Source organism: Drosophila bipectinata, chromosome 3L (assembly GCF_030179905.1).
Source record: "Drosophila bipectinata strain 14024-0381.07 chromosome 3L, DbipHiC1v2, whole genome shotgun sequence".
In the NCBI taxonomy this organism is placed as follows: domain Eukaryota; kingdom Metazoa; phylum Arthropoda; class Insecta; order Diptera; family Drosophilidae; genus Drosophila; species Drosophila bipectinata.
This window is the reverse complement of record NC_091738.1, coordinates 7559553-7585684: the sequence shown is the minus strand read 5'-3', so window position 1 is coordinate 7585684 and position 26132 is coordinate 7559553. Positions and strand designations below refer to the sequence as shown.

Here is a 26132-nt window from a genome sequence, read left to right as displayed (position 1 = left end):
GGGTATGTTCCGCCCGTCTAACCTTCAACTCACAATAGACTTTTGGTGATCGAATTCACGTTTCGCGTTTTGCAAACAACTTTTGAAGAAACGTGTCGGCAAAAGCGTGTGGCTTGGAAGTTTGGAGCCAACGCAGCAACAACTAACCCAGACAACAATTTTTGACCCAAACTGAAGAAATCGTAGAAATCGTAGGGGGGATCGTAGTCCTCGTTCTCGTTCTTTATGTTCGTTGGGGTCTCGAGGCGGTGCTCCCCTTTTTCTGTTTCTCTGTCTCTCTCTGCCAACAGACCCACACAACCAACAAATGCTGACACATGCCGGTTCTCCGGGGTCTCTCTGCATTATCTGATTACTCTCACACAACTTCGAAGAAACTTCCCTCGTTGAAATCTTGAGTTGTTTGATTCATTCAGCTTTTGAATTTTCAAAGAAGTGGAGTGAACTGCACTCAGAATTTAAGCCACAAACGAAACAGTTTCTATAAAAATATATAGTTTTTATTTAATCAAATAATTGCGACATATTTGCTGCTGCACATGTTTCATGTAAGTGAGATGATGTTCATTTGTTCCGGTGACGAAAGTGTGTGGGTTTGTGAGTGCAATGTTTATCTTAAAAAACGTGCAATGCTTTCGGCACGTGGTTTTGGCGTCACCCTCCCCTCGCTCCACCGATATTTTACTATATATTGTTTTAGTTGCGTCTGTTTTAAGGCATTAGGGATATAATGTTAGGTGGAGAGTACGTCAGCATTTGCTTTCAGTTCACTTATATTTAGACACGCGAAAATAATTTAACAATTCGCATTGGCATTTCCCGTGTTTTTGTTAAGCATACCGAGTACAGTTGGACAACTAAAAATTAGGCAAAAAAACAAAAAACAAGACGAGCCCCCGTGGGCCCCCATTACTAAGACTGAGAGGCAAATAGTGTCAAATAAAATGATCGTTTCTGAATGGCAATATGATTGTTTTCATGCCAATTATTCCAATTAAAAGCCAATAAATGCTACACTGAAAATTTAATTTGATTTATTACTTGTATTTATAATATGAATTGCGCATTTGTTTGGATCTTTTGATCATTTAAAATTTTTCAAATCATAAATATTAAGAAAATATTGTATAAAATGAGAAAAAGCTCTCGCGGCAGGCCACTGCGCATCATCCTAGCATGTGCATGTGTGTGTGTGGTGGCCTGCAGTGTATATGTGTGATGGACGCATACGCCATGTTGTACCTTGCTCAGTTTGAATCGCTCGCTCGCTGGCAGATGCGGCGCTCTGGTGCTAATCTGTGTATTTATTCGCCAAAGCGGTGCAGTTAACTAGCTGAGCCAAAACAGCTGTGAGTGCGACTTGTTGTGAATTTTCTATTTTCGCCATCAAACGGGCTCCACGATCTCAAAGTAAAAAGATAATTGATAACATTATAGATCCATCTAAGAATGCCCGATAAGAAATGCGCTGAAACAGAACAGAATGGTGCGTAATTTAATCCCACATCCTAGAAATCCAATTATATCCTCATATTTGTGTGCGTGTGTGGGTGTCGTTTTCATGGCCAAATCGAACAGCTGTTTTCTGCGCGAAGCTTTTTTTTTGGCGCGCGCCTGTTGGCATGCCGCATTTTTTTTTTATGCTCGAAAATGTCCTTATTCTGACATTTCTTTTGATATTCAAAAAAAATTTATATAAATTTATATAGAAATATATAGATATCTTTATATTAACATTATTTTCATCCCAATATTTAATAAATAGTTTAAAATATATTTAAATTTAAAAAAAAAGGACATGAAACAAAATATTAATTAATTTAATTTGCCTAATATTTAGTTAAATTTAAAAAAAAAAATACTCAATAAATAAATTTTAAAAAAATATTAGTGGCGATAGTTTTTTAGTTCCATAGAGAAAGTTCGTAAAAATCACATGGTCAGGAATGGGGTGGCTTTTATTTTGAGTACAAAACGAGGGAGAGCCAGAGAGCGGAGCGTTGGGGAGCCTATGTACATGCGCCGTTGGAGCTCTTAGCGGCGCTGTTACTCTCACGCTGCCGCACACCGACGCACACGGACAGAGGGTTACACACACACCTTGACACACCGATAAGACGGCGGCAGCGCTGCCCGCTGTCTGCTGGCGTTGCGAAAAAAATTTATAATAAAAACTTCTACTCGCAGATTGTGTGATGCCAGTTCGCTCTGCTAATCCGATTCGCGCTAGAAGTTTGATCCGAGACAATTTGGAGAAACAGGCTGGTTGTCTAAATTTAATCCACTCCAGAATGCCGAACATCAAAGTGTTTTCGGGCACCTCGCATCCCGATCTGGCCCAGCGGATCGTCGATCGCCTGGGCATCGATCTCGGCAAGGTGGTGACCAAGAAATTCAGCAACCTGGAAACCTGGTAAGTAATATTCGATGGGGATACCCATCCTCCCCCCTCAACACACAGCGCGACCAACAAGTGAAAATCGAATTGTGATACCCGCGTTGTCCTTTCGCTATCCTGAAATCTCAAGTGCGTTTATTAAATGTGACCCCCAAAGATTGTGACGAGACATGTGCTGAGGAGGATCCTTGACATTCGCTGAAGGTTGCTCAAGGCAATGGAAAATTTTTTGAAAAATTCAAATTAGACGCGTGTAATTGATAGATTTTTCCTGAATTTTGTGGCTACCTTTTGCTTGATTTCTTTTTATTTTTATTGATTTAACAAGTGGACTGTACACCGTCTTTGTCGTTGCGCTGTTTGCCGTGTGGTTGTGTGTGTGTATATTAGGTGTGTGTTTGTTTGAGTGTGTGTGTGTGTGCGAGAGGCCCCCAAACACACAGAGACACACACACACACACTGGCACAACCACGCAGCAACATTTCCAATGTCGCGTGCAATTTTTGGCGAATTTAAATAAAAAAAAGTGCAAAGATCTAAGGGAATTGAAAAGAGACTATTTTCATTAAAATATTTTTAATTGAATTAGCAGCTGGCTAGGGGCATGTGTGTGTGTGTGTGTAAGCGAGTGTCTAGACTTGCGGCTTGCACGCTGTACGCTCCCTCTCTTTCTTGGCAATACCCCCCATCTCTTTCTTGGGCGCACTCACACACGCGCAAGCTCCGCCAGTCAGCTGCTGATGCAACAACAACAACAAATAATAAATAAAGTAGGCGCTCAGTGCGCCGAGCCGAGTCTTTCCCCATCCAAAATTCTCCTTATCAACACACACACACACAGCCATTCTTGGGCCCCCAGCCATTCTCTTCAGCTAGAAGACTATGTATTTTTTTTAAATAAAATTATAGAAAAGCTGGAACATTAGCAAACAATTAGTGGGGCAAAAGGTAAAAGAAATGAGGCGACACAAAACGAAAATAGAGGTTATAATACGCGCTAAGCTTTTTGGCATGATACGCGGTTGTCGGTGTGCGTGTTTTTGTTATGTCCGCACTCACGCACACTAACGCTACACCGTCGTAAGAAGAACAAGAGCCAGGAGCTGATTTTTTGGGGGGTGTCGGTATGTCAAATACCCTAGCATTGATCCCAAATTAAAAGGTCGAGGGGAAATGTTACAGAAATAAGATTCCTTTAAATAGGTTTTTTATTATTAAATAAAAAATAAAAAAAAACAGAAAAAAAAAAATTAAAGAATAAACTTGTTAAGCTCTTGTTAATGGTCCTCCCCCGTTGCCCCCCTTTACAGGGTATTATTTAACTGTGAGTAGAGAACCATAACACGACTCTGTCACGTTTTTCGTTTGCTGACTGAGAGTGGGAGAGTGCCTCTCTTCTGCTACGAAAGAGCTCCATCGGCAGACGTCGCGACGTCGACAGCGGCCCCAAAACATGTGGGGGCGACGTTGTGTATTGGTGTTCTCTTTGGATACCACTCTCGTTCTCACTCACTACTCTCACTGATTGTCAGACCCCCACGTGTGCATAGTGGTTGTTGCTCTGCTACTCGGTTGTTATTGTTGTTATTTTGGTACCATATCATAGGTACTATATGGTTGACTAAATTAGGGTTTATTAAACAATTACTAAAAAAATAATAGGTATTTTAATAAAATGATAAAAAAAAACTCAGCCTAAAAGAGGGCAACAAAACAAGAGTATAGTGAGTACCGGGTATCGTATAGTCGGGAAAACCCGTTTTATTCGCTTTTGTTGTTATTTTATGATAGTTTCACTTGTCGGGTCTGGGTCTTTCTAGTATTCTCCCGCAGTCCCCATGTTGACAGTTAAGTGGGGCTCACTTTACTCCAGTTTCCAGTTGTTGTAACGGGTCAATCATTGCCTTTATTTCCTTACTTTGTCATGATTGCTATTGTTGATAGCACCGAAGGCGATGATGATAATGATTTATGTCGCATGTATGTACTATATAGTTGTTGGGTTGTCTGGGCTAGAGATCAAACTATACTCAAGATTAAAGTAAATTGAAGGGCGCTGAGATGACATCACACAGAAAATAATGGAAATAAAAGCTGATCCATATTCTGAGTCAGTATGAGACATAGTTAAAGATAAGAAACTAAAGAGAGAAAAATTTATTTAAAAATTAGGTCAAACGTGAGTTATTTGTGCTATATGGTATATTTTTCTTTGAAAGATAATTAATAGCAAGGTCCAAAGGCCCAAGTACTTCTCCCATTTTTATGGCTGCACCTCAAGACCACCCACAAACGACCTTTTCCAAAGGCCAAGTCTAGTTTCAATGGCAATGCAAAACAATATTTCAATAACCCCAAATGGGGGGCTCCAATTCGAAGGTTATGCCACACGCAATTCTAAACTAGACCGACCACCCCCGCTAATAAAACCACCCGCTGCACATGTCAATTACCAAGCAGTTTCTGCTCTAAAGTTTGATCGATAAGGATTTTGCGTGTTTGTCTTGTGAGGTCGTTGGGCATCAGCGAGCTTTTGAAAGGGGCCCGGAGTGATAAGAGGCCTGAAATCAGCAGAAACCAAGCGAAAGCGATTTAGATTCCGCCAGACTTGAGATAAGCTTGCCAAATAGAGGCACAGATACGTTTGGCAACAGTTTTATAATTAACAGTCCCAACTTTATAAGAAGAATTCAAAAAATTCACAATTAACTTTAAGATTAACTATCGTATTTGATGTTAAGAGGTACTATACCATAGTCGACTGCCATAAGATCAAACAGCTTTAAAAAATGTAAACAAACAAAAGACCAAATGTGTTAAACCACGATTTGTTGAGGTGCCAAATGGTGATTCAAGTTAGAGAATTTTTCCTGTATTTATTTTTCATTCCATTTCGTTCTTATTTATTTTTTTTCAGTTTACATTATCACATGAGCAGACAGAACTTAGACCAGGGAACGAGATAAAAATACGTAAAAAACAATAGAAAACGAATTGAATTTTAGCAAAATTATTTTTGACGGTCGGCCAAAGAAACAGCTGCTAGTTTAAAAGTTGTTGCTAGGTTAGTACAGAGAGAAAAAAATAGTTAATAGAAGCATAGAAAAATTATTAAAAAGTAGGTATATTAAAAAATTGTAAATTTATTTTATTTATTTTGCTTTAAAGTTTAAAATCTCTATATATTTGTTATAATATTTACTCTCAGTGCAGTTTCTGGCGTGCGGTTGGTGTTACGCCGGCTTTTGGCGGAAAGCCAACTGTCGCAAGTCATCCTCTGTATCCCCACTCTCCTTAGATTTTTCCGACTTTTCCCGGCATGCTAACAATGTCATGGCGGTGAACGGTGAAAGTGTTTCTGCAGCCCCGGCAATCTGTTCGTAATGCATCCGGACATGGCTGATGAAATCGCTGCATTTAGCCATTAAATCTCCTGACCAATGGATTCTTCGTAGAATTGCTGAATATATTTGTTTTTGTTGATAAGCTTTAACAGAATAACCTACCAATTTCTACTAAAAAAGCATGACACGCGATTGGAGTCAGGCAGGCGTCAGACACCAGGTTCCCTGAATTTTTATATGACAAAGATAAACCCGAAATATTGGACAAATTAATTCCTACACGACACAGGTCGTTCAATCGATAGTTGTGGGTTGCTGGACGCCAATGGTTGTGGTGGCATGTACATAATTCAATTAACCTTCAATGGACAAACGAAAGCCCAAAAAACACCTTGAGAATGCGATATAGAGTGGAAATAGGTTCCATTAGAGAGTTTTTTTTTATTGTTTTTATGGTTATATTTTTATAGAAAACTTAAAAGAATTATTGTACTGCCTTAAAGTGTATATTTGATTAGTTGGCATACTTCCTCTTTTGGGTTTCGAGCTTCCTTCCGTATGTTTCTCCCCCTTCCCATCGATTGGAGTCTAAATTCTGTATCTTAAAACCTATACCCATAACCCAAACCAAAACAAAACCAAATGTAAACAAAATAATAAACGTAGCAGCTACGTTGACGCCGGCGTCGGATGTCAGTGCAAATATTGCGCATACGCCCTGTGTGTGCGAGAGAATAAATAGGCTTCGATTAGATTGCTGCGGCTTGCAGTTTCTTGGGGCGTCGTCAAAGGTCAACAATGCTGGGCTGGCGTAGATTAACAATACTATGTGGGAGGGGCTATGTCTTTGAAAAAGGATACGTGTTTTGACAAGACATGCGAGCTTCTCAAGCCAAACAATGGAATCTTCCACTCGACACTTAATATGATAATTCGATATATGATACTTGGATATTATATTCATTTTTACGTACACGTAGCTCCCATATATGTAGCTCTATGACGCTTACCCGTTCTTGAAATCTGTCTTTGCAGTGTGGAAATTGGGGAATCGGTGCGCGGCGAGGATGTGTACATCGTGCAGTCCGGCTCCGGCGAGATCAACGATAACTTGATGGAGCTGCTGATCATGATCAATGCGTGCAAAATCGCATCAGCCTCTCGTGTTACAGCTGTGATTCCTTGCTTTCCATATGCCCGCCAAGACAAAAAAGACAAGGTAGGTTTGCCTCAACACGATCCGCCGGACACTAGAGCGGTATATCCTTACAAAATGTATCTATGCCCGGTCTGGGCACACGTGCAAAGAAAACAATTAATTCTAGATCAGACGCCCACACACAAATACTATACTACTGATATTTTGGGAAAGAAAAAAGTGCCAAAGAAAAGCGTAAACTTTTCCCTAGAATGTGTTCTTATTTCCCCCCCAATGTTTAGCTCGATTTGTTAATTACTGTTTAATCAAACGATCTACTATATATATCCTTTATACTACTATACTTCTCTTTTTCCTCAGTGTGTGTCTGTATTCCTAATGCATTTTGTTACACGATGTTGTATTTAATTTTCAATTTGCAACGAAGCTAAGCTAAAAAAAAAACTATTGTAAAAAAAAATATATATTTATAAAATTAAGCCAAGCTCAAGCACGTAATTGGAAAATGTGGAAAATTTCAATAATTCTGTGTATAAAGTGAAATATTTTTCTTAATTTTAATACTCCTGTCATTTTTGATTAAGTATTTAATTTATTTTTTAATCCCTTGCCATGCTCGATCTTTCTCTTTCTCGCCCTGCTGTTGCTATCTCCCCCTACCTGCGCCCGTGTGCGTCTGTGTGTGTGCCTTGGTGTATTTCTTTCTCTTTCTCTGTTTCTATTTCGATCTCTCTCGCTCTGTGTATCTGCGCGAAGTTGCCGGGCAGTGAGGATAATGTGGAAAGCAAGAAACTAGCCAAGAAAAACTACGATTGGAAATTTAGGGTATTTACCTTCAACCTTTTTTTCTTATCTACCATATCTAAACTAAATGATATCCTCGAAACCACTAAACTCTCACCCGATTCACACTTTATGTTCTATCTAGTATAATATCTAATGGGAAATTTCTTATTAATTTTCTTTCAATCAACCACGATGGGAATATCAAAAAACCGGAAATCTCATCCTCAGAACTCAGAACTACTCATAACGCACCGAAAGGAAATTGGGTCTCTCGTCCTGGCTTAACAAGTTCCCCTCTAGAGAAAATTCGCTTATTGTTGCCTATGCATGTCCTTACACCTTTCTCCCTCTCCCTTATCCTTTTTACCTTAAAACTAATGCAAAGTAATACTAAATTATTGTTAAAAAAAAATCCTTCCCTGTAATTGGTGACGAATTAACAAAAGTTTTCCACATTTTTTCGTTATTGTTTTGTTTTTGGCGATGCTTCATTGCAATCGGAAAAATACCCAAAAGATTAAAACCAATTCAAATATTTAATGATGAAGAATAATAAATTATAAATATTTTTGTTTGTGATGTTGACTGCTGACTGTTTGTTTGTTTGTTAATTGTTGTGATCCTGCACTTGTACTCGTACTCTTATCGGGCCCCGACAACAGCCCCCAATCGGGCTCAAAAATATATTTTCCAATTCACTTGATTAAGTTTTCCATTTCTGAATCGGTTTATAGATAATCCACTCTGACGTCAGTTGATCCGGCAATGGGGGGCAGAGCTGCTGGCTGAACCCTGGGGGTTAAGCGCAAAATGCACAAATATTTTTCAATTCTGTAACTGATAGAACAACAATCTGTAAAAAAAACAAGCACATTGAACTGCAAACGAGTTTCTTGACATTGGCAGGAAATCACATACCAATTACTAAATGCCACCGAACTTTGTGATATGATTTGATTTCAGTCTTCCGACACTTGACTAACATTCTATTTTATTTTACCTTAAAATTGATTTTTTTGTTTTACCCAACCTTTGCACCCTTATTCCAATTATTTTTAATTTTAAACAAATCTGAATTATTCTGAACATTTTGTGTTTTCTTCTTTTCTTTTTATACTCTTTGTCTCTCTGTCGCATCAAACCAATATATATATACTTCTATATATAACCATAAAACAAACCTTTCGAAAATTCGAACTCTGTTGCACTTAGGAGTTTTCAGCCAAACAATATACTGTGAGTAGTCGAAGTCGGTTAGTTCCTATATCCCATGCATTAATTCAGATGCTGCTGCGGGATTTAAAAAGAACAATTTTTGCTTCAGATTATTTTTGTCTTAAGCCTTTTGCTTTGTTGCGTTCGTTAATGTTTTCTATGAGTTCATACGATGGTTTTTCAGTTCTCCCTCTAATAGAAGCACAAATGTTTACCCGATCCTACCTACACACACACCTACTATATATCCGACCGATCTTTTGCATGCCTTGTTCTCAGTTCTCAGTTCTCAGTTCAAAATCCCCCAAATTCAAAAAAAGTAAAACAAACATCCAAACCAAATAAGAAAAACAGAAGGAACTAAATTCGGAAATTGTTTGATTTTCTTTGCACTGGTTTGCATATTAACCGATCTATCTGTTAATTTATATCTCTAACTGGCGTTGCACTCTCATCACATGGGGCTACATCATACTCGACTGAATCTGAATCAGAATTCATTATTCTGGGGTACTGCACCAAATCACATTCGTCCTTTGTTCTTTTCGCAATTGAAACTCTTTTTCTGTCTTTTTGGATTATGTATCTTTCTCATAAATGCGATCGATTGGAACGTTTAAACCACTCTCTGTTGATTTCTGTGTATACATACTCTATATATGTCTGTGTCCATGTTCTATTTTAATTTCCATGGTTTACTCCTCATAATGCCTAGCCGTAAGATCTTACCAATCTATAATTATAAACTTGAAAAAGGTAATTACTAGTTGCGCTAATGGTAACCTTTTCTATTGCCTCTCTTCCTACGCTGGCCAATGCACAGAGTCGTGCCCCCATCTCGGCCAAATTGGTCGCCAACATGCTGTCCGTGGCAGGAGCCGATCACATCATAACCATGGATCTGCACGCCTCACAGATTCAGGTAAGTCAATAACTTCTATGGGGTTTAATGGGGAATATTTAAGTAGTTTAGTCAACTTTGTGGTTTGAATTCCTTCCTAATGTTTCACTTTGTAAAGTTTACTGTCATATCTATATACATATGTGCATAATGAATCTAATTAAAATCCTTAACTTTTGATTTATCAGCAATTTCAATTCGAGATAAAGAAAATGTGACTTAACGACGTAACAATTTCGTTTTGTTTATTCGATAATGGTGAAGCCAAGAAATTGTGGTTTTTAAGAATTCAAAATAAAATACAAAATATATATAGAGATATCCAATAACATGAGGTCGTCCGATGGCCGAGTCTGCTGGGTCAGTCATCTTTTGGTGGTAATGGTCACAAGGGGAATCGAACGGGAACTCACAATTGAGTCCCATAATGGAATTCGGGCAATTGTATGTTGGGCTAACTTGGGGGGGCTTCATCGGATTCGTTTTTCGGGTCAGGCTCCCATCCTGGTCCTGACTAGGAAGTGTACTTGGGCTCGGACGGGCTTTTAATATGGGTAGGGGTACTTGTATTGATCCTATTATCATCGTCATTATCGTTGAGCATTGGTCGCATAGATAGAATGCTCACCGAGAGTTTTCCCAGCTGCTCCATCAGTTCGGCGATGCGTTCCTCCTTGACCGTGATTATGCTCTCCAGATACTGTGCCTTCTGGTTGATCGAATTGATGTAGTTGTCCTTCTCCCCAGACTCACGCAGGGCTGCAGTGTATTTCTCGTAGAACACCAGTTTCCGGGGCACACTCTGTATCTTTCCGTCCACAAGGAGGTTGACGTTCATGGTGACCACTTCCGGGGGTAAATCGCTAGTGCGTTCGATCACCTGGGTCTCGGATCGGTTGAGGGGGCGATCCCGGTTCTTAATCTTTGGGGATTTGATCTCATGGTCGATCTCCTTGTTTAGTTTCATGGGCGGATTCCGCAAGTATCGAGTGCGCGGTGCATTCATCACGGCACTGGGACGAGGACTAGTTGACTTCGTCACCGACATCAGCTCATAGAAGAGAACCTCGATGGCTCCAGGGGTGGCGCTGGCCACCTGCTCCAAGGTGGATCGCGACATATTCAAGCCCAACTTCTTCAGCACCTTGCTGTTAAAGATCTCCCAGTTCTGGAGCTTCAGCGTCAGACTGCTCTTGGACATGTAATGGTGCAGATCCACCAGACGGCCGTGCGACTTCTTCACAATTTTGGCGACCGGCAGGACATCGGAGAAGTAGCGACGCGTACGTAGGTCCAGGGTGATGCCCTGCTCCCTCAGCCACTGGTCCAAGCAAAGTTTCTCCTCCGAGCTCAGCTCACGAATGTGCGTTTGTTGGGACATTCTCTTTCAAAAAATTGTGGCGATAGTTTAGGATTTAAAACCTTTTTATTTTCATTCACTCTTTTGTCAATTTGTTCTGATAGATTTTTCTTATTTAATGTTCATCGGGTCTAAACGGTTTGAGGTTTGGATTCTCAATGCCCGAAACTACTATGACAGTTTGGCATCACCTACTTGATCCAAAAAATAATGATGAAATTCCATTTCCCAGGGCTTCTTTGATATACCAGTTGATAATCTCTATGCCGAGCCGGCGGTACTCAAATGGATCAAGGAGAACATTCCCGAGTGGAAGAACTCGATTATAGTGTCGCCCGATGCTGGCGGTGCCAAGCGGTAAGTGATCTTAAAAAAGATCTTATAAGTAATCCTTTAATAATTTAATTTAAACCTTCAGTGTCACGTCGATTGCGGATCGTCTGAATGTGGAGTTCGCCCTGATACACAAGGAGCGCAAGAAGGCCAACGAGGTGGCCTCCATGGTGCTGGTGGGTGATGTCAAGGACAAGATTGCCATCCTTGTAGATGATATGGCCGATACCTGCGGCACCATTGTCCATGCTGCCGATCGTCTGGTGGAGGCTGGAGCCACCAAGGTGGGTTTACTTTAAGTTTTACGTTAAATATATATTTTAAATAAATTTTTTTTTATTATTTAGGTTTATGCCATTCTGACGCATGGCATTTTCTCGGGTCCGGCGATTTCGCGGATCAATAATGCCTGTTTCGAGGCTGTGGTTGTTACCAATACCATACCCCAGGATGGACATATGCGGGATTGCCCCAAGATCCAGGTGGGTAGCCACTAGATTGTTTATAAATCTTGAAGTTTAATAAAATATCATATTCTTGCAGTGCATTGATGTCTCGATGATGTTCGCCGAGGCCGTTAGACGGACACACAACGGCGAGAGTGTCTCGTATCTCTTCTCAAATGTTCCATACTAAGCCAGGCTAGTCCTGAGAAAGTTTAATTAAATCAACAACAATAACAGCAACAACACCATTAGCAACCTTTACAGCAATTGCAATGCAACAAGAACCACAGCAGCAACAGCAGCAACATCAGCAACAGCAACAGTAGCAACAGCAACAATTTAAAACACATATTTTGCCATCATCATCGTTATGTATTTTTTATGGATTAACTATTGTAATTAAAGCAAATGCAAACTCAGTTAATGGGGGAAATCGTCATTATGTAATTATACTATATAGGAGTCTAAAGATAACACTAAACACCACAAGCTAAGTGAACTAATAGTTAAAGGCTTTGTTCCAACTAATGATTTCTCCCCTTTCGTTTTGATTTTAAATACGATTTTTGTTTAGAAACGATAATTCCCAGTTGATTGGTGTATAAATTGGCCTGCTCTTAGAGAGAAATTTAGATTTATAGATTAACACAGTAGATGATACACCTTTAACCCTACACACCACACCCCCTAAACCCAAGCACACACACCCTCACAATCACTCACAACAAAAATATATTGTAATTTTACACTGTGCAAAACAACTTTTTGATGATTCTTAATTGTAAGTTCATGAAGAGAAAAGAAAAAAAAAAGCAAAATACTTGCAAGTTCAAAACAAAATCTAGTTAAATTAAGTAAAACAAAAAAATACAATTGAAAAGAAAGTAGCAAATAGGCGTTAAAAATCATAAACATAAAAAAAAAAACAACAAAGAAAAAATATACAAAAAAATATTACAGAAAACTAATCATGACACGTGTTTTTATTTTAAAAAAATATTCTTACTTTCTTCTAGAATTTCTAAAAAAAAAAGTCCATTTCACTTTTCAACACACTCTTTATTTACATCTTTAATGTTAGGATAGGATTGAGAGTACATAGTTGGGGATATTTGGGGGCCTGAGGTCTGTGGAAATGGTCTCAGAACTCGTCGAGTTCATCGTCGTCAGCTCCGTCGACGTTGTCCATTCCCACCTCCTCAAAGTCCCGCTCCAGAACCGCAATATTCTCACGCGCCTCGGTGAACTCGCCCTCCTCCATGCCCTCGCCGACGTACCAGTGGACGAAGGCCCGCTTCTTGAACATCAGATCGAATTTGTAGGACAGGTTCGCGAAGGCCACCGAGATGGCCGTGGTGTTGGACAGCATGCAGCAGGCCCTCGACGTTTTGGCCAAGTCACCGTCCGGCACAAAGGCCGGTTTCTCGTAGTTGATGCCGATCTTGAAGCCCGTGGGACACCAGTCCACGAACTGGATGTGCCGCTTCGACTTGATGGCCGAGACAGCTGCGTTGACGTCCTTGGGCACCACATCGCCACGATAGAGCATACAACAGGCCATGAATTTACCGTTCCTCGGATCGCACTTGACCATCATGTTGGAGGATTCGAAACAGGCGTTTGTAAGCGTGGTGATGGCATGCTGCTCGTGGGCGGCCCTCTCGGCGGACATCAGAGGGGCGTAGGCCACCAGCGGGAAGTGGATCCTCGGGAATGGTACCAGATTCGTCTGGAACTCATTGAGATCCACGTTCATGGAGCCGCTAAAGCGCAGCGAGGCAGTCGTCGAGCTCACTATCTGGGCAATGAGTCGGTTGAGGTTGCGGTAGGCGGGTCTGTCCACGTTCAGGCTATTGTTGCATATGTCGTATATGGCCTCGTTGTCCACCATGAACACACAGTCCGAGTGATCGATGGTGGAGTGGGTGGTGAGTAGGGCATTGAAGGGCTCCACCACCGCCGTGGAGACCTTCGGCGAGGGATAAACCGCAAAGTCCAGCTTGCATTTCTTACTGTAGTCGGTGGAGAGACGCTCCACCAGCAGCGACGTAAATCCCGACCCAGTTCCACCTCCCAAAGAGTGGAAAATGAGGAATCCCTGCAGGCTGTCGCACTGCTCGGCGATCTTCTGCAGACGCGACGTCACCTTATCAATTACCTCCTTTCCGATGGAGTACCGACCTCGGGCATAGTTGTTGGCCGCATCTTCCTTGCCGGAAATCAGTTGCTCCGGATGGTAAAGATCCTTCATGGGACCATTCCGCACATCGTCGATGACGGACGGTTCCAGATCCACGAAAATCGAGCGGGGGACCTGTTTTCCATTTCCCGTTTCCGTAAAGAAGGTCCGAGCATCGTTGGCCGATGTCCCGTGACCGTCGCTGGCACTGCTCCCACTGGCCATCAGCTCCTCCTTGCTCTTCAGGCTGCCGTCCAGGTTGATGCCGTGCTCCAGGAGGTACAACTCCCAGCAGGCGTTGCCGATCTGGATGCCGCACTGGCCGATTTGGATGGAGATGACTTCGCGCTGGAAAACGAAAAAATTAAGAATATGGTAGAGTCGCCATTTTAAGCCCCTAGTTCTTTGGACATCCATTCTTGAAAGATTTTCGATTTTTTGTAAGCTTTCAAAGCTCTAATTTTATTTAAAATATTTATACATTTTTTAAATGACTATTATTTAAACCTCCTTAACTAGTGCGTAACCTTTTTTTCCATCCATCTTTATTCTTAAACTTTTTTCCAAATATTTTCTTAAGATATTCTTTAATCTCACCATTTTGTGTGCTTCTTCTTGCAGATCTAAAAATTATACAATTTAAAATATTCTACACACACGGAATCAGGGATTATAGCCTTTTTCCGATTTTATTCTATTAATCCCGCCACGCTACGCGAAAAGTGCAGCCTCAGGTTCGTAGGTTGGAGAGTCACTGGAAAAGCACCGTTATGGGGAGCCAAAGAGAAACGTCAAACTGGGGAAAAAGGGTTGCAGTCCAGCAGCGATCGCTGGCTCCCCTTGGCGGCTTATCGGGGGAACTTTAAAAATGGCATCTACATTGTAGTGGGGATTTTAAAATCTCTAGATATTTAAAAACAATATTTTGTTACTTTTTTAATCATTTAATAAATATATTTGTTTTTTCAAGGCGAGTGATTTGGGTTCCTAATTTGAGACATGATTACCTTAGAAAAGAGACACCTATTCGTGCTATTTAAAAATCATACAAAAATTTCTTTTAAAGCTCTAGAGATCTCACCATGGCTTTTAACTTAAATTAGGCTTAATCATAGGGGTTTGCAGTGGGATTAAATTAAATTCATTGAACCTGCAACAAATGCATTCATAAATATCATCCTCCATAGTCCCAGACTGAGACTAGTCCTTGCTAAATCCGGGCGGGAGCGTCACATCAAACACAATCGGCGCATTATTGGGTAGGTAATTGATGTCGCACGTGGAGGCGTTCACGAAGATGATCCTGCCATCGCTGGTGATGCCGTAGCCCTCGTGGACGTGTCCGAAAACGTGGTACTTGGGTCGCACTCGTTGTTGCACGGTGCTGAGCAGCTCTACGCACCCAGCGCGCACTCCAGAACAACAGAGGTCTCCGTGACCAACGGGTGGCGTGTGGGTTACCAGGATATCAACGCCTTCGGGAACCTGGTTCCATTTCTCCAAGCAGGCAGCCCCACGTGGCACATTGAAGGCCCAACGACAGAACTCTGGCTGCCAGGGCGATCCATAGATGCGAATGCCCCAAATCTCTAAAAGTTCGTCCTCCAAATAGGTGCAGTTGGTCAAAACCTGGCGAACATTTTGGGTTTGCACAGCACTCTCCAGGTTCTCCTTGGCATTGCCCAGAGTGGGCAAATCGTCCAGAATGGACATGCCGGTGTGCTTGCTGCTCGTTGCCTTTCCCTGACTCTTCTGGAAAGGATGGGTAAAGGTTCGATCAAAGCTAAGCTCATGATTGCCGGCAATCACGATCTTGTGCCGATGTGGCAGAGCTCCTATCCAGGTGTTGAACTCCTCCACCTCCTCCAATTGCCCGCACTTGGTAAAGTCCCCGGCATGGATGAAAATATCGCCGTCCGGGATGTCAAACTTGATGTATGGTGTGAGGGAGTGGGTGTCGGACATGCAGACAACACGAGCTTTGTTCGGCGCCACTGTAGTGGTTGGTGGTTTCATGGTTACCTGGATAAATGATAAATGTTTGCAGGAATTCGATATGATTCATTTATGTTTATGTATGTTTTATTATGTCACCTTGATCACTCGCTGCGTTTTGCTGATGTCCCGCCAAGCAGCAGTGGGATCCTGACTAAGCGGATGCACGGGTAGTTCCATTGTTTAACCTGATAAGTATATTTGTATTGATAAGTTTGCCAAACAGTGACTTTTTAAAACTTAAATGCTCAAATAACTAATAGGAATTACTCACTGTTTCAAATAAAATCGGTCGTGGCAACTTCTTACTGCCTTTCTCTTAACGGTTGTCTGATTTTATCATTTTATTTGGCCACTAACCACCCATTGCAATCACCAACGACATGGTCGAGCCCTGATTATCACGCATTTATTTATGTTTAGTCAAGTATTTGCCGATAAACGTGTTCACTTCCAAAATAAAAAAAAATTGATTGACAAGCGTGACGTCACTGTCGCCGCCAAACAGCTGTCCGGTGTGTCTCAGCAGACAAAGTGCCATCACTAAAATAGTTCCACCTTTAGCAAAGATTAATCGGCAACTGTGTGTTATCTCTAACATTGCAAGCAAAACAAAAATCAGCTGATCGTCTGTTTTCTCTTCTTCTTTCCACTACGCGATTGTAAAATTTTCATGTTTAACATTTTGCATAAAAGTTTTTGAAATATTGGATAAAATCGTGGCCTAAACTGAAAATTTGTTGTTTGGAGCTTGTGTAGAAGTGACGGAGAGTGTTTTGGCAGTGTTTAATATTGGATGGCCACTCTTGACGATCTGTGAACGAAAAAAATGGCCGCAGCTGCATTTTTTATTGACGCGTCTTGTTTGCGAAAAATCCAATAGTAATTTCCAAAATATAATCGAGCGTTTGTGTCCGTCTTGGCTATAGGCCGTCTATAGCGAAAAGCTATAGAATATGGATCCATTGGAGTTTCAGGACGATTTGTTTGCATCAGAAGGTGAGTTTGGTGAGCACCTTTCGGGCCATTTTTTGTCCGCCCGTTGAGCTGCAAATCTGTGCTATTTTCGTTTGTTTCGAGAGCTGCAGTCTCTCGGTTTTATTTTTGTGTTTTTTCTGGGGTGCAGCCCCAAGCAATTAGCCGCACTTTGTTGTTTTTTTTTACGGCTGATAATTGTTTACGCCCACCTATCGCACTATAGGAAATTTGACCACTTTTTCTGGCCAAAAACCATTTTTTGAAAGTTAAAAGATTAAAAGAATTTTAACTGCATATCATTGACAATAGATTAATTTTTAATGTTGCATACCAGAAATTTTCATAGATGGCGCCACTGCGAAGAAATCTGCTGTTAAAAACAGCTGTTGATGTTAACATTTACATGAGCTTAGAATTTACGATTTTTTGCTGCCATTTTAAAAACGCGAATACTGAAAATTTTATGGACAAAATCAAAATTTTTGAAATGAATACTTTTCAATGTGGTTTGTATTATGTGTTCGTATATGTGAAGTGTCCAAAAAACTTGTGTTGTCTTTTTAATAAAGTGAAAATGTAAGTAGTCTAGCAAAAGAAATTTTTAGAAAAAAATCACATTTTTAAAAAGAGATTTAAACCAAGTCTGGCCGAGTCGGACAATGTAATTTAGTCCATGTTGTAGATTGTTTAATTTTCTTCAAATGAGTGAAATATGAATATGCCCTTTTATGCACTTTCGAAGAAATTCATAATTTAAGGAGGCAACCTCAATACCTTGAATGTAAATCTGTTAGCTGTGAGACTAGTGAAAAACTGAACAGTTAGCATGTTATTTTTAAATAGGGGGCGGTGCCACGCCCACAATTTTTTCATTTCTGAGTTCTTTTGACCATATAAACTCAAATCAAAAATCAAAATGTAAATATCTTGCATAGTTTTTGAGTTAGAATGTGTTTCTTAAAAAGTGGGCGGTGCCACGCCCACATTTTTTTTTAATTTTAAATCTATTGACCATGTGAACTCAAATCAAAAATCAGAACTTAAATATTTTGTTTCGTTCTTGAGATATTATTTTTGGCCAGAAAAAGTGGTCAAATTTCCTATAGTGTATCGTTTGTTGTTATGCGTGTTTGTGTTCGTCTGTGTGTGTGTGTGTGTTAGTGTGCTTAATAACCCTTTCTTCCTCTTCTTTAATAACCCAACCCCACCCACCGTGTCTTTTTTTTGTACCATTGGCATCTGTTTAAGCGTTTGTTTGTTCAGACTTCCTCATGTCTCAAGTGATGATTCACTTTGATTGCCGGCCACTCTCACCAACACACACAGACATTCTCATACACACAGACGAACTGCTAATCAAATCCAACAATTTATGGTTTAGGATTCACTGGGGCCGGACAGTGGAGTCAGTGCATCAGTAGCAGGAAACAGTTGGTTTATTTTAAGAAACTTGAAGCACAAGAGCCGCAAAATCGCCACAAATGTCGGTCATCCGATTATATTTAGTTACAAACACGTTTTATAAAGAATTATTATGTTTATAAATTATTATTTAAGCTTTGAAGAAATGGATAAGCCTGGGAAAAAGTTCTAGCTAATATTAAGAATGAATTGCTTATAATATCTATATAAGAAACCATTAAATATTAAAAAAAAACAAATAAAATCCAATAATGTATGTATCTTTGAAATATTGTATCTAAGGACACTGTAGATACATATACTGCAGTTTTACATCTCCGACTGCGTCTTCTTTAATTTATGGACTCCACAACTTTTTTTTTTGGCGCCCAGCAATTTTTCATTTGATCCCCCGACGGATTGATTTACCGCTATGTTAAGTCGGGACACCAACCACTCGGCGCGTGCCCCCAAATTCTATATCTTCCTGCCACACCCCCCGAGTGTGCCACCCACTCATTTGTACGATTCATTCACAAGACAACAATAAAGCAAAAAGGCGGCAAAAAAAAGCGAAAAAGCGAAAAAAAAAGTGCCAAATAAACCTTGATAATGACATTCAGCAGCAAAAGAGGAAGAAGAGCGGTAGCAGAAAACAAAACAAACGTCTGGCGTCAATGGGTTAGGATGGTATTTGGTTTTTGGGGCGGGTATATCAGCAGAACACTGAGAGAATAATTAAAATTTAATAAAAATGTAATAGTTGCATAAATTTTAAGAAAGATATTGTATAAAAACAATGTGGGTTCTATTATAACAATTATTAAACCATTAAAAAATATCAATAAAATAAAAAATAATAATAAACATAAAAATAAACACAAAAGCATTAAAAAACATAAACAAAAAATCAATTATAATAAATATCTTTGGTTGGAAGGATTAAAATTCTTACTGTGCACCGCCACCTGGCAGTTATCCAACGGATTTTGTAGCGCACTGTGGCAAAATTAGAAAATTCCGCTGCCCGCCGCTGGCCGCCCACCGACGGCTGCCGGCTGCCAGCCATCCAAAGTCAAATGTCGAGTCGTCGTTACCATCACCTGTGCGAAATTGCATAAGTTCGAGCTCCAAACGCTCGTACATCAGCTCATTTGTTTGTCCGCCGCCGAGCCAGAAAGTACAGCGACAAAAAAAAAAAGAAATAATTCAGCCAAGAAACTAGAACTAAAACCGACTAGCCCGAAATCAAGTGCGTTCTCAAGTGGTTTTTATTTTAGAATGGATGTAAAGTGCGTTCCGGTCGCGTGTTCGCCTTCTCCGATCGCGTGCTTGTCCATCATTTAATACCATAATAATATCGCGCCACCTATTCTACAGTGTGTATGTGCGGTGGGCGTGATGTAATTTGCAATAAAGGCAGTTAACTAATTTCACAAACCAATAGACTAAAGTACAGATGGAAAGTGCTCGCCAAGTGCTAATTTCTTGTACCTACTATCGTGCTATATGTGTGCCCACAATACGAATATAATCGGGACTCGCGTACATAATCAATTTAATTGTTTGTTGTTACAAAATGCGGCGGTCATTGTTTTTTGTTTGTTTATTTGTTTATTTATTATAGTGTGTTGCCGAAACCAATTTGCACCAAGTTTGTTTAGAAATTTGCTGGCGCAGTTGGCGATTTCGATAAGGAGAAGTGCTTTCTAAGTGACATAAACAGATGGTTAAGTTTTCCTTAAACCCTTTTCCTTTTCATTAACTCTGTCCTTGGTTTTCGGCGGTGTAACTTTGGCCAAAATGAATTCGGGTTAAGGACGACACCCTTCGAAGTGATGGATCCACCGTCAGCTAAGCTTCAACCTTCGCCTCGCCACAGGGTTTCTTCCAGCAAAAGGGCGGAATATTTTTCATTTAGCACTTGTCAGCGGGGGAGTGCTGGGCGGAACCAGCGTAAATTGAAGTTAATGCGACAGATAGAACCGCCTAACGTGCTAATAAGTTAGAATCCATACGGAAAAACAAAACAAATAATCAGAAAAGTCTAGTCATCTTTAGTTGCAGAGCGTACTATGCGGCGTATGAGTGTTCTTTGTAATCAGCTCCCGTTTCAAAGCGTACTACGCGGCGTATGAGTGTTATTTTCAATTAGATCAGCTGATTTCGGTTTCAATTCGCCGCACACACCATCAGCTGTTCTGCTCAATAGCGCCAACTGTCTCTCTGCCTCTCTGTCTGGCTCTCCCGCAATTGTTAATCATAATTTTAAATAGACAATAATCGTTTGTTTTGATTTTGAGCTTCCAATTTGCGAGCGTGCGCGAGTTGCTCATTTTGATACCCATTACTAGTAGATGGCGAGGGTATATGAGTATTGGATTAAAAAAAGAGAAAGTTTATTTAGTCTAGACATCTGGCGTATCATAGTGATAAAGCTATACGACTTTTTACTATGTACAACATGTACAAAATGTACAACAATTAAAAAAATAGTTTTGATGCCAAATTAGACTTAAGGCTGCTTTATATCCAGCAATCAAAATTTAAAAAAATACGTATATTTTTTTTAAAGAAGGTTTCAGTATTTATATTTCATTTCCCAACTTGAACAATCTAGAACCTCAATCTAGAATAATATTTTTGAGGGTTTATTTCAAAAGGATTCAACTTCTAAGTTAAAATTCTCGATCTATTCCTTCCCTAAAAAACTACCTTTGTAAAGAAATGGAACCTACAGGTATCCAGGTACCTCCAGGTATAAGTACCAGGTATCCCTTAGTCGAGCTTCTTGCCAAAGTTCTTTCTGGCTTTGTTATTGTTTTTTCTGCCATTGACGTAGCTCTCCGCCTTTTTCTGTGCTGCGGCCTGTGGCCAGCGTTTCTGTTTTTTTCGGCTCGTTTTCGCCGCAGTCGAAAATCGTCGTCGTCGCCGCCGTTTGCCTCGCATTTGCACTTTGCGGTCCGCTCGTCGTCTCTTCTCGCCTCGCAGTATTTTTTGAAGAATTTTTATTTTGGATTTAACGCGCGACGCTCCGTCTATATATACCCCTATATATAATATCTATCTATACGTGTGCCTATATCGAAATATCGGTGGTTCTACAGCAAATAATTCGATTCGAATTGCCGTAATTTGACATCATGCTCACCCATACACAGCCCCTAGGCCAATAAATAATCAAAAAAAAAAAAAACAAAATAACAAAAAAAAGTTTAAAAGTTACGTTTTAGATTTCGAAACGCTGAGCTCATTATTTCTGTCTAATTAGCATAAAAAGCCATCGTAAAACGGTTGCACGAAATTTTTAACAAAATATGAATATAAAATTTATAGAACCAATAAACAAATTATAACCATAATAATTTTTTTTTACTGTGCTCTACCTCTAAACCCAAAAGGGTTTCAATCCCCCAAAAAGTGACCCAGTGACACAATTATACGAAACTTATCAGGCACTCTCGTTTAGGCCAATCTAATACAATCTATCAGCGGATAAAGAGCTCCTGAACAGCATTTGTAATTAAAACTAATAAATGTAATACTACTGTGAGGCAGCCGGGTCACGTGAATTTAATTGCCATAGTTTATCAGGCAAAACAATTTCGTGTTAATTATTGTTGAATACTGTAGAAGTTGTAAATCTGCCCGAATATCATTTTCCCAGCTGTGATTCCCTTACAAATTTATGCTCCACTTTCATGTTATGGAATTTTCAATGGACACCAAAAAAACTAAAAGGTTGGTCAGAGTTCGCTTTAGAAACTACTATACATAATACCACATAATATGTAACAATTTAAAAGCGATAAAAAAAAATGGGTGGCGACAAGTTCAGGAAATGTTTTGGCTTATGAACGATAAAAAAAGCACTGCGATAAACGTTCTATTTGAAGGTTCTATAGAACCCCTTAAGTGAAGTTCAAGTTTGGATACACATGTGGGGGGGACTATATTGGCTTACATGTTTTTGCAATACAAAAATATCTTATCAGGGTGATTTCGAAATTTTTATAAATTTAATTGTTTGGCTGTCACTTGCTTTTCAGATAATCAGCAACACGCTGCAAAGAGTTCAAGGGCGCACTTTGATGGGTTAATGATAAGATACTGCTCTGATAATCAATGACAAAGGTTTAGGTCTTAAATACAGTGTTTAAGTAATTTACGATGTTTGCCTTATCAGTGAGATTTGCGTCGAATTAATTTTTTTTAAGCCATTTGCTTCTTTGTTTAATAAATTACCCCATTTTCGCCCTCTTGAAACCCCATATCCCCCATAAACAAATGGAGAATTCTACAAAGGGAGGAGGAAATCTATGGCATATTCCAAATTTTCAACAACGACATTAAAAATCACCTAAAAATATTTCCATGCGCCATAGATATAAGTTTTTCCAATGAATTCCAATTTGTTGAGAGAATGAAAGAAAATGGGAAAACAAATATGTCTATTCGTAGTACGATTTTGTATTCCAAAACCAGAGTATATACGACTTTGCAGAAGATAATACGTTTGCCAACTCATTCGTTAGTCAGGGCCCACTAGTCGTATACTTAATGCAGAACCCACTCGCCTAAACTGATAATTTTTCCTGATTAATGGGTATTTGTAGTCGCGACACTTAGTCATTACAATTTTCGTGATTTGTTTCTGCTGCTGTTGCAGTTTTAAATTGATGTTTTGTTCGTTTTATTTTGGATTTTGAATTCGACTTGGCTCGTTCGGGTTCGTCGCACATCCATGTTATTTTGATATTTGTTGCTGTTCTTATATGACACATCCCGAGAGTTTTTATAAGACTTTCGTGGATTTGGGTGAGCGTGTTAATGCCGTATTAATAATGCGTTGGCTGTCCCACATCCATATGTACATGTGTTTTCGCATTTTATTTCGTTCGGATTGCGTTCAGAATTTCTTTGATTTTTGATTTTCTTTCGCACACATGTGTTTAGTGAAATGGCAAACAAGTCCCTGCCTCTGATGGGTCAAAACATTTATTTGCCTTGACTTTAAGCAGTTCTCTTTGAATCGGAGATTCCTGGCCATTAGTCACGACATCGAGGGGCAGACGACCCTCCTATCCCCGGGTGCCTCTTAAACCGTTTCCTTGTACTTCAACTTTATCAATTATTCACGGAAACCTTTACCTTCTGCCATGAACTTTCTCAGGCCTTCGGCGAAGTCCCAAACAGCTGACTGCGCCATGGCCATATTTCTGCCGGAGACGTGCATGACACATGGCATATCGTTTGGATTACGTTTGGTAACAGCATGTATTATTTACCGCTCCCCGGCAATTGTACTTGACTCGGCCATAAGGGGCGCACTCCCAATCATGCAGTTGGTCTATTGATTGAATTCGATTTTAAAGGAATTTTGGTCTGGTCAGAGACCAGGAATAAGCCACGACACTGGGCCATAAATAATTGAGGACACTTTGCTGGTCAGGTCATTCGTTCCGAAATTCATTACTGGAAGTACTGGGAATTTTGATTTTTTTTCTTATCAGTAGAAAATGACGATAAAACCTTAACATTGTAATTATGCGTTACGCATAGTATTGGCGTCATAGTTTGAGGGAATTTCATCATCAGCCTGATATGTCGACTTGTTTACAATTATTTCTTGGTAATACTTTGAAAGTCCCCAACATGGGCTCATGAAAGGAGTTCTTTTAGGCCGTTCGTGTGCTATTTTGAGATTGCCGCACCCCCTAACTTGGTGATGATTGAATTGATGATGGCTGCTGATGATAATTTCTATTTACAGATTTGGCTTTATAGGCGTGTCCTAGAACCAAGGTTGAGTAATCAAACTACAAGAAACTACAGTAGATATTGCTTAAGGCCAAATCATTCATAGTATATTAACTAGGCTCGTTGTTACATTTAGTGTAGAAAGTATTAATCATTTATGGCGTCATTTGTGGCTTTATAATCGCGACTATTATCTATAACAAATAGCTGATATAATTCGTTCAATCGAAAAGTGAAAATGATAAGTTTATTTATTTTTTTTTCCCGCGACCAGGCACAAATCAAAACCCAAATGAGCCACACCTGTGCGATCCAGTTGGGTCGCCCTCCAGTGCCAGCCCCAACACCAGCAACACCACCGCAGTAACAGCCACTGGAGGAGCAGGAGGAGGAGGAGGAGGAGGAACGGGTGGAGGAGTGGGTACTGTGACACCCACCAAGAGTCCCCAGCGTAATGCCCTGTTCCAGGAAGATGCTTATCAAACGGCACTGGCTGGCGGCGATAGCGTCGATAACATTGAGGCAGCAGCCGCGGCATCAGCGCAACTGGACGGTAATCCGAGTGGCGGCTCGCCCGGGCAGCGCCACTCAATAAACTCGGCCGAGTACACCTCCACGCCGAAGACCAGTCGGAGCGGGAATGGTAACGGTAACGGTCCCAGCGGTAGTGGCACAACATCACCCATAAATTATCAACTGCCCGCCGATGACTATCCCTATGGAATCGAATATGAGTCACAGCAACTCCAGTACCAGCAGCAACAGCAGCAGCAGCAGCAACATCCCGCACCGCAACACCAGCAACTGCCAGTAGCGGAGCAGACCCCGGCGATCACCTATCAGAATCTGCCGGCCAGTCGACAGAGTTACGTCTCTCCACCTGCTCTGGTCATTCCCCAGCGGCAGTCCCTGCTTCCTTGGGGCGCTCACTCCAGGAGCTCCATCATCAACGTCCTGCCGAGCTATACCCAGGCCGAGATGCACGCCCTGGCTGCCAGCGTGGCCAGTGTGGAGCTCTCAGCTCCGCGGCCCGGCGAGATTGTGATGCGGAACCTATTCAGCGACTTTACTGTCCAGGCGGAGAAGAAGATCGAGCTGGTGATGCTGGAGAGTGCGGACAAGAACCTCTCCAAGCTGTTGCAGCGCGGCGAGGATCAGCAGTTCGACCAGCTGCTCTCGGCCCTGGGCTCCGTGGCCGAGCACTGCCTGCCCTCGTTGCTGCACACCTTGCTGGCCTGGCACCGCCGCCAGTTGTCCGACATGGAGATCAAGAATGATCTGAAGAAGCCTCCGCCAAGTGGTTGCGTTAATTCCCAGTCAGCCGGCAACAAGACAATTGGGGACTTGGACTTTCAACTGCAGCGCAGGGAGGCAGCTGTGGAGTTCATCTTCTGCCTGGCTCTGATAGAGATTCTGAAGCAGCTGCCCTTCCATCCGGGCCATGAGGATCTGGTGCACAGCATCGAGAATCTGGCCTTCAAGCACTTCAAGTACAAGGATGGCCTGCAGAACAACCCGAATGCCCACAACATTCACATGATTGCCGACCTCTACGCCGAGGTTATTGGCGTACTGGCCCAGAGCCGATTCGGGTCAGTGCGCAAGCGATTCATGAGCGAGCTGAAGGAGCTGCGGGGCAAGGAGGTGTCGCCCACCACTACCCAGAGCATAATTAGCCTCCTAATGGGCATGAAGTTCTTCCGCGTCAAGATGGTGCCCATTGAGGAGTTTGAGGCCTCGTTTCAGTTTATGCACGAGTGTGGTCAGTACTTCCTGGAGGTGAAGGACAAGGATATCAAGCACGCCCTAGCCGGACTGTTTGTGGAGATTCTAGTGCCTGTGGCAGCGGTGAGTAAACAGTTCCCTTATCCCATGG

The 26132-nt window shown here is 41.0% G+C and overlaps 6 protein-coding genes across 17 annotated transcripts in view; 2 read left to right on the top strand and 4 right to left on the bottom strand.

Annotated features, from left to right (window-relative positions):
- The window catches only part of RpS17 (ribosomal protein S17), a 29519-nt gene extending 7420 nt beyond the window's left edge, over positions 1-22099 (bottom strand). The window contains exon 1 of the mRNA XM_070280395.1: positions 22089-22099. The gene's annotated coding sequence lies outside the window, so the exon portion shown is untranslated. The remainder of the gene's footprint in view (positions 1-22088) is intronic.
- Prps (phosphoribosyl pyrophosphate synthetase) lies at positions 407-12911 on the top strand. 4 transcript variants are annotated; one of them, XM_070280392.1, is made up of 9 exons: positions 407-548; positions 2188-2413; positions 6779-6962; positions 7659-7727; positions 9727-9825; positions 11397-11521; positions 11583-11781; positions 11845-11979; positions 12041-12911. In XM_070280392.1, the coding sequence occupies exons 2-9, from the start codon at positions 2196-2198 to the stop codon at positions 12131-12133; spliced, it is 1122 nt and encodes a 373-aa protein (XP_070136493.1). In that variant the 5' UTR covers positions 407-548; positions 2188-2195; the 3' UTR covers positions 12134-12911. The 4 variants fall into 4 exon arrangements, with proteins under 4 accessions (XP_070136493.1, XP_017109508.1, XP_070136492.1 ...); XM_017254019.3 differs by lacking the exon at positions 407-548 and adding an exon at positions 1435-1486; XM_070280391.1 differs by lacking the exons at positions 407-548; positions 7659-7727.
- On the bottom strand, positions 10024-11336 carry LOC108133915 (uncharacterized). Its single transcript, XM_017254023.3, has 2 exons — positions 10433-11336; positions 10024-10379 (listed from the first exon to the last, which is right to left on the bottom strand). Exons 1-2 carry the CDS (start codon positions 11183-11185, stop codon positions 10350-10352), a joined length of 783 nt encoding a protein of 260 aa, XP_017109512.2. The 5' UTR covers positions 11186-11336; the 3' UTR covers positions 10024-10349.
- Positions 12982-14890, bottom strand: alphaTub67C (alpha-Tubulin at 67C). The gene is made up of 2 exons (XM_017253967.3): positions 14720-14890; positions 12982-14470 (listed from the first exon to the last, which is right to left on the bottom strand). The coding sequence occupies exons 1-2, from the start codon at positions 14720-14722 to the stop codon at positions 13085-13087; spliced, it is 1389 nt and encodes a 462-aa protein (XP_017109456.1). The 5' UTR covers positions 14723-14890; the 3' UTR covers positions 12982-13084.
- On the bottom strand, positions 15046-16608 carry LOC108133877 (UPF0046 protein C25E10.12). 2 transcript variants are annotated; one of them, XM_070280393.1, is made up of 3 exons: positions 16392-16608; positions 16217-16305; positions 15046-16144 (listed from the first exon to the last, which is right to left on the bottom strand). In XM_070280393.1, exons 2-3 carry the CDS (start codon positions 16295-16297, stop codon positions 15323-15325), a joined length of 903 nt encoding a protein of 300 aa, XP_070136494.1. In that variant the 5' UTR covers positions 16298-16305; positions 16392-16608; the 3' UTR covers positions 15046-15322. The 2 variants fall into 2 exon arrangements, with proteins under 2 accessions (XP_070136494.1, XP_017109457.1); XM_017253968.3 differs by lacking the exon at positions 16392-16608 and having other exon boundaries at positions 16217-16365.
- Positions 16714-26132, top strand: part of fry (Protein furry) — a 61877-nt gene continuing 52458 nt past the window's right edge. For 5 of the 8 annotated variants that reach the window (XM_070280388.1, XM_070280387.1, XM_070280386.1 and 2 more), the window contains exons 1-2: positions 16714-17116; positions 24531-26104. In XM_070280388.1, coding sequence (XP_070136489.1) covers positions 17074-17116; positions 24531-26104 — 1617 coding nt within the window. In that variant the 5' untranslated portion in view covers positions 16714-17073. Of the gene's footprint in view, positions 17117-21887; positions 22238-24530; positions 26105-26132 lie in introns of those variants that run through there. The other 3 variants (XM_070280389.1, XM_017253957.3, XM_017253964.3) reach the window with 3 other exon arrangements.

What these genes read in the sequence shown, in the direction of transcription:
- Prps (XM_017254019.3), top strand. Translation starts at nt 1,450, where the DNA reads ATGCCCGATAAGAAATGCGCTGAAACAGAACAGAATG. An exon ending in GCCAAGACAAAAAAGACAAG is followed by an intron (nt 6,963 to 7,658) that starts GTAGGTTTGCCT and finishes ATCTGCGCGAAG; the next exon opens with TTGCCGGGCAGTGAGGATAA. An exon ending in TGGAGGCTGGAGCCACCAAG is followed by an intron (nt 11,782 to 11,844) that starts GTGGGTTTACTT and finishes TTTATTATTTAG; the next exon opens with GTTTATGCCATTCTGACGCA.
- LOC108133877 (XM_070280393.1), bottom strand. Translation starts at nt 16,297, where the DNA reads ATGGAACTACCCGTGCATCCGCTTAGTCAGGATCCCACTGCTGCTTGG. An exon ending in AAACGCAGCGAGTGATCAAG is followed by an intron (nt 16,145 to 16,216) that starts GTGACATAATAA and finishes TCATTTATCCAG; the next exon opens with GTAACCATGAAACCACCAAC.
- LOC108133915 (XM_017254023.3), bottom strand. Translation starts at nt 11,185, where the DNA reads ATGTCCCAACAAACGCACATTCGTGAGCTGAGCTCGGAGGAGAAACTT. An exon ending in AGCAGCTGGGAAAACTCTCG is followed by an intron (nt 10,380 to 10,432) that starts GTGAGCATTCTA and finishes CGATGATAATAG; the next exon opens with GATCAATACAAGTACCCCTA.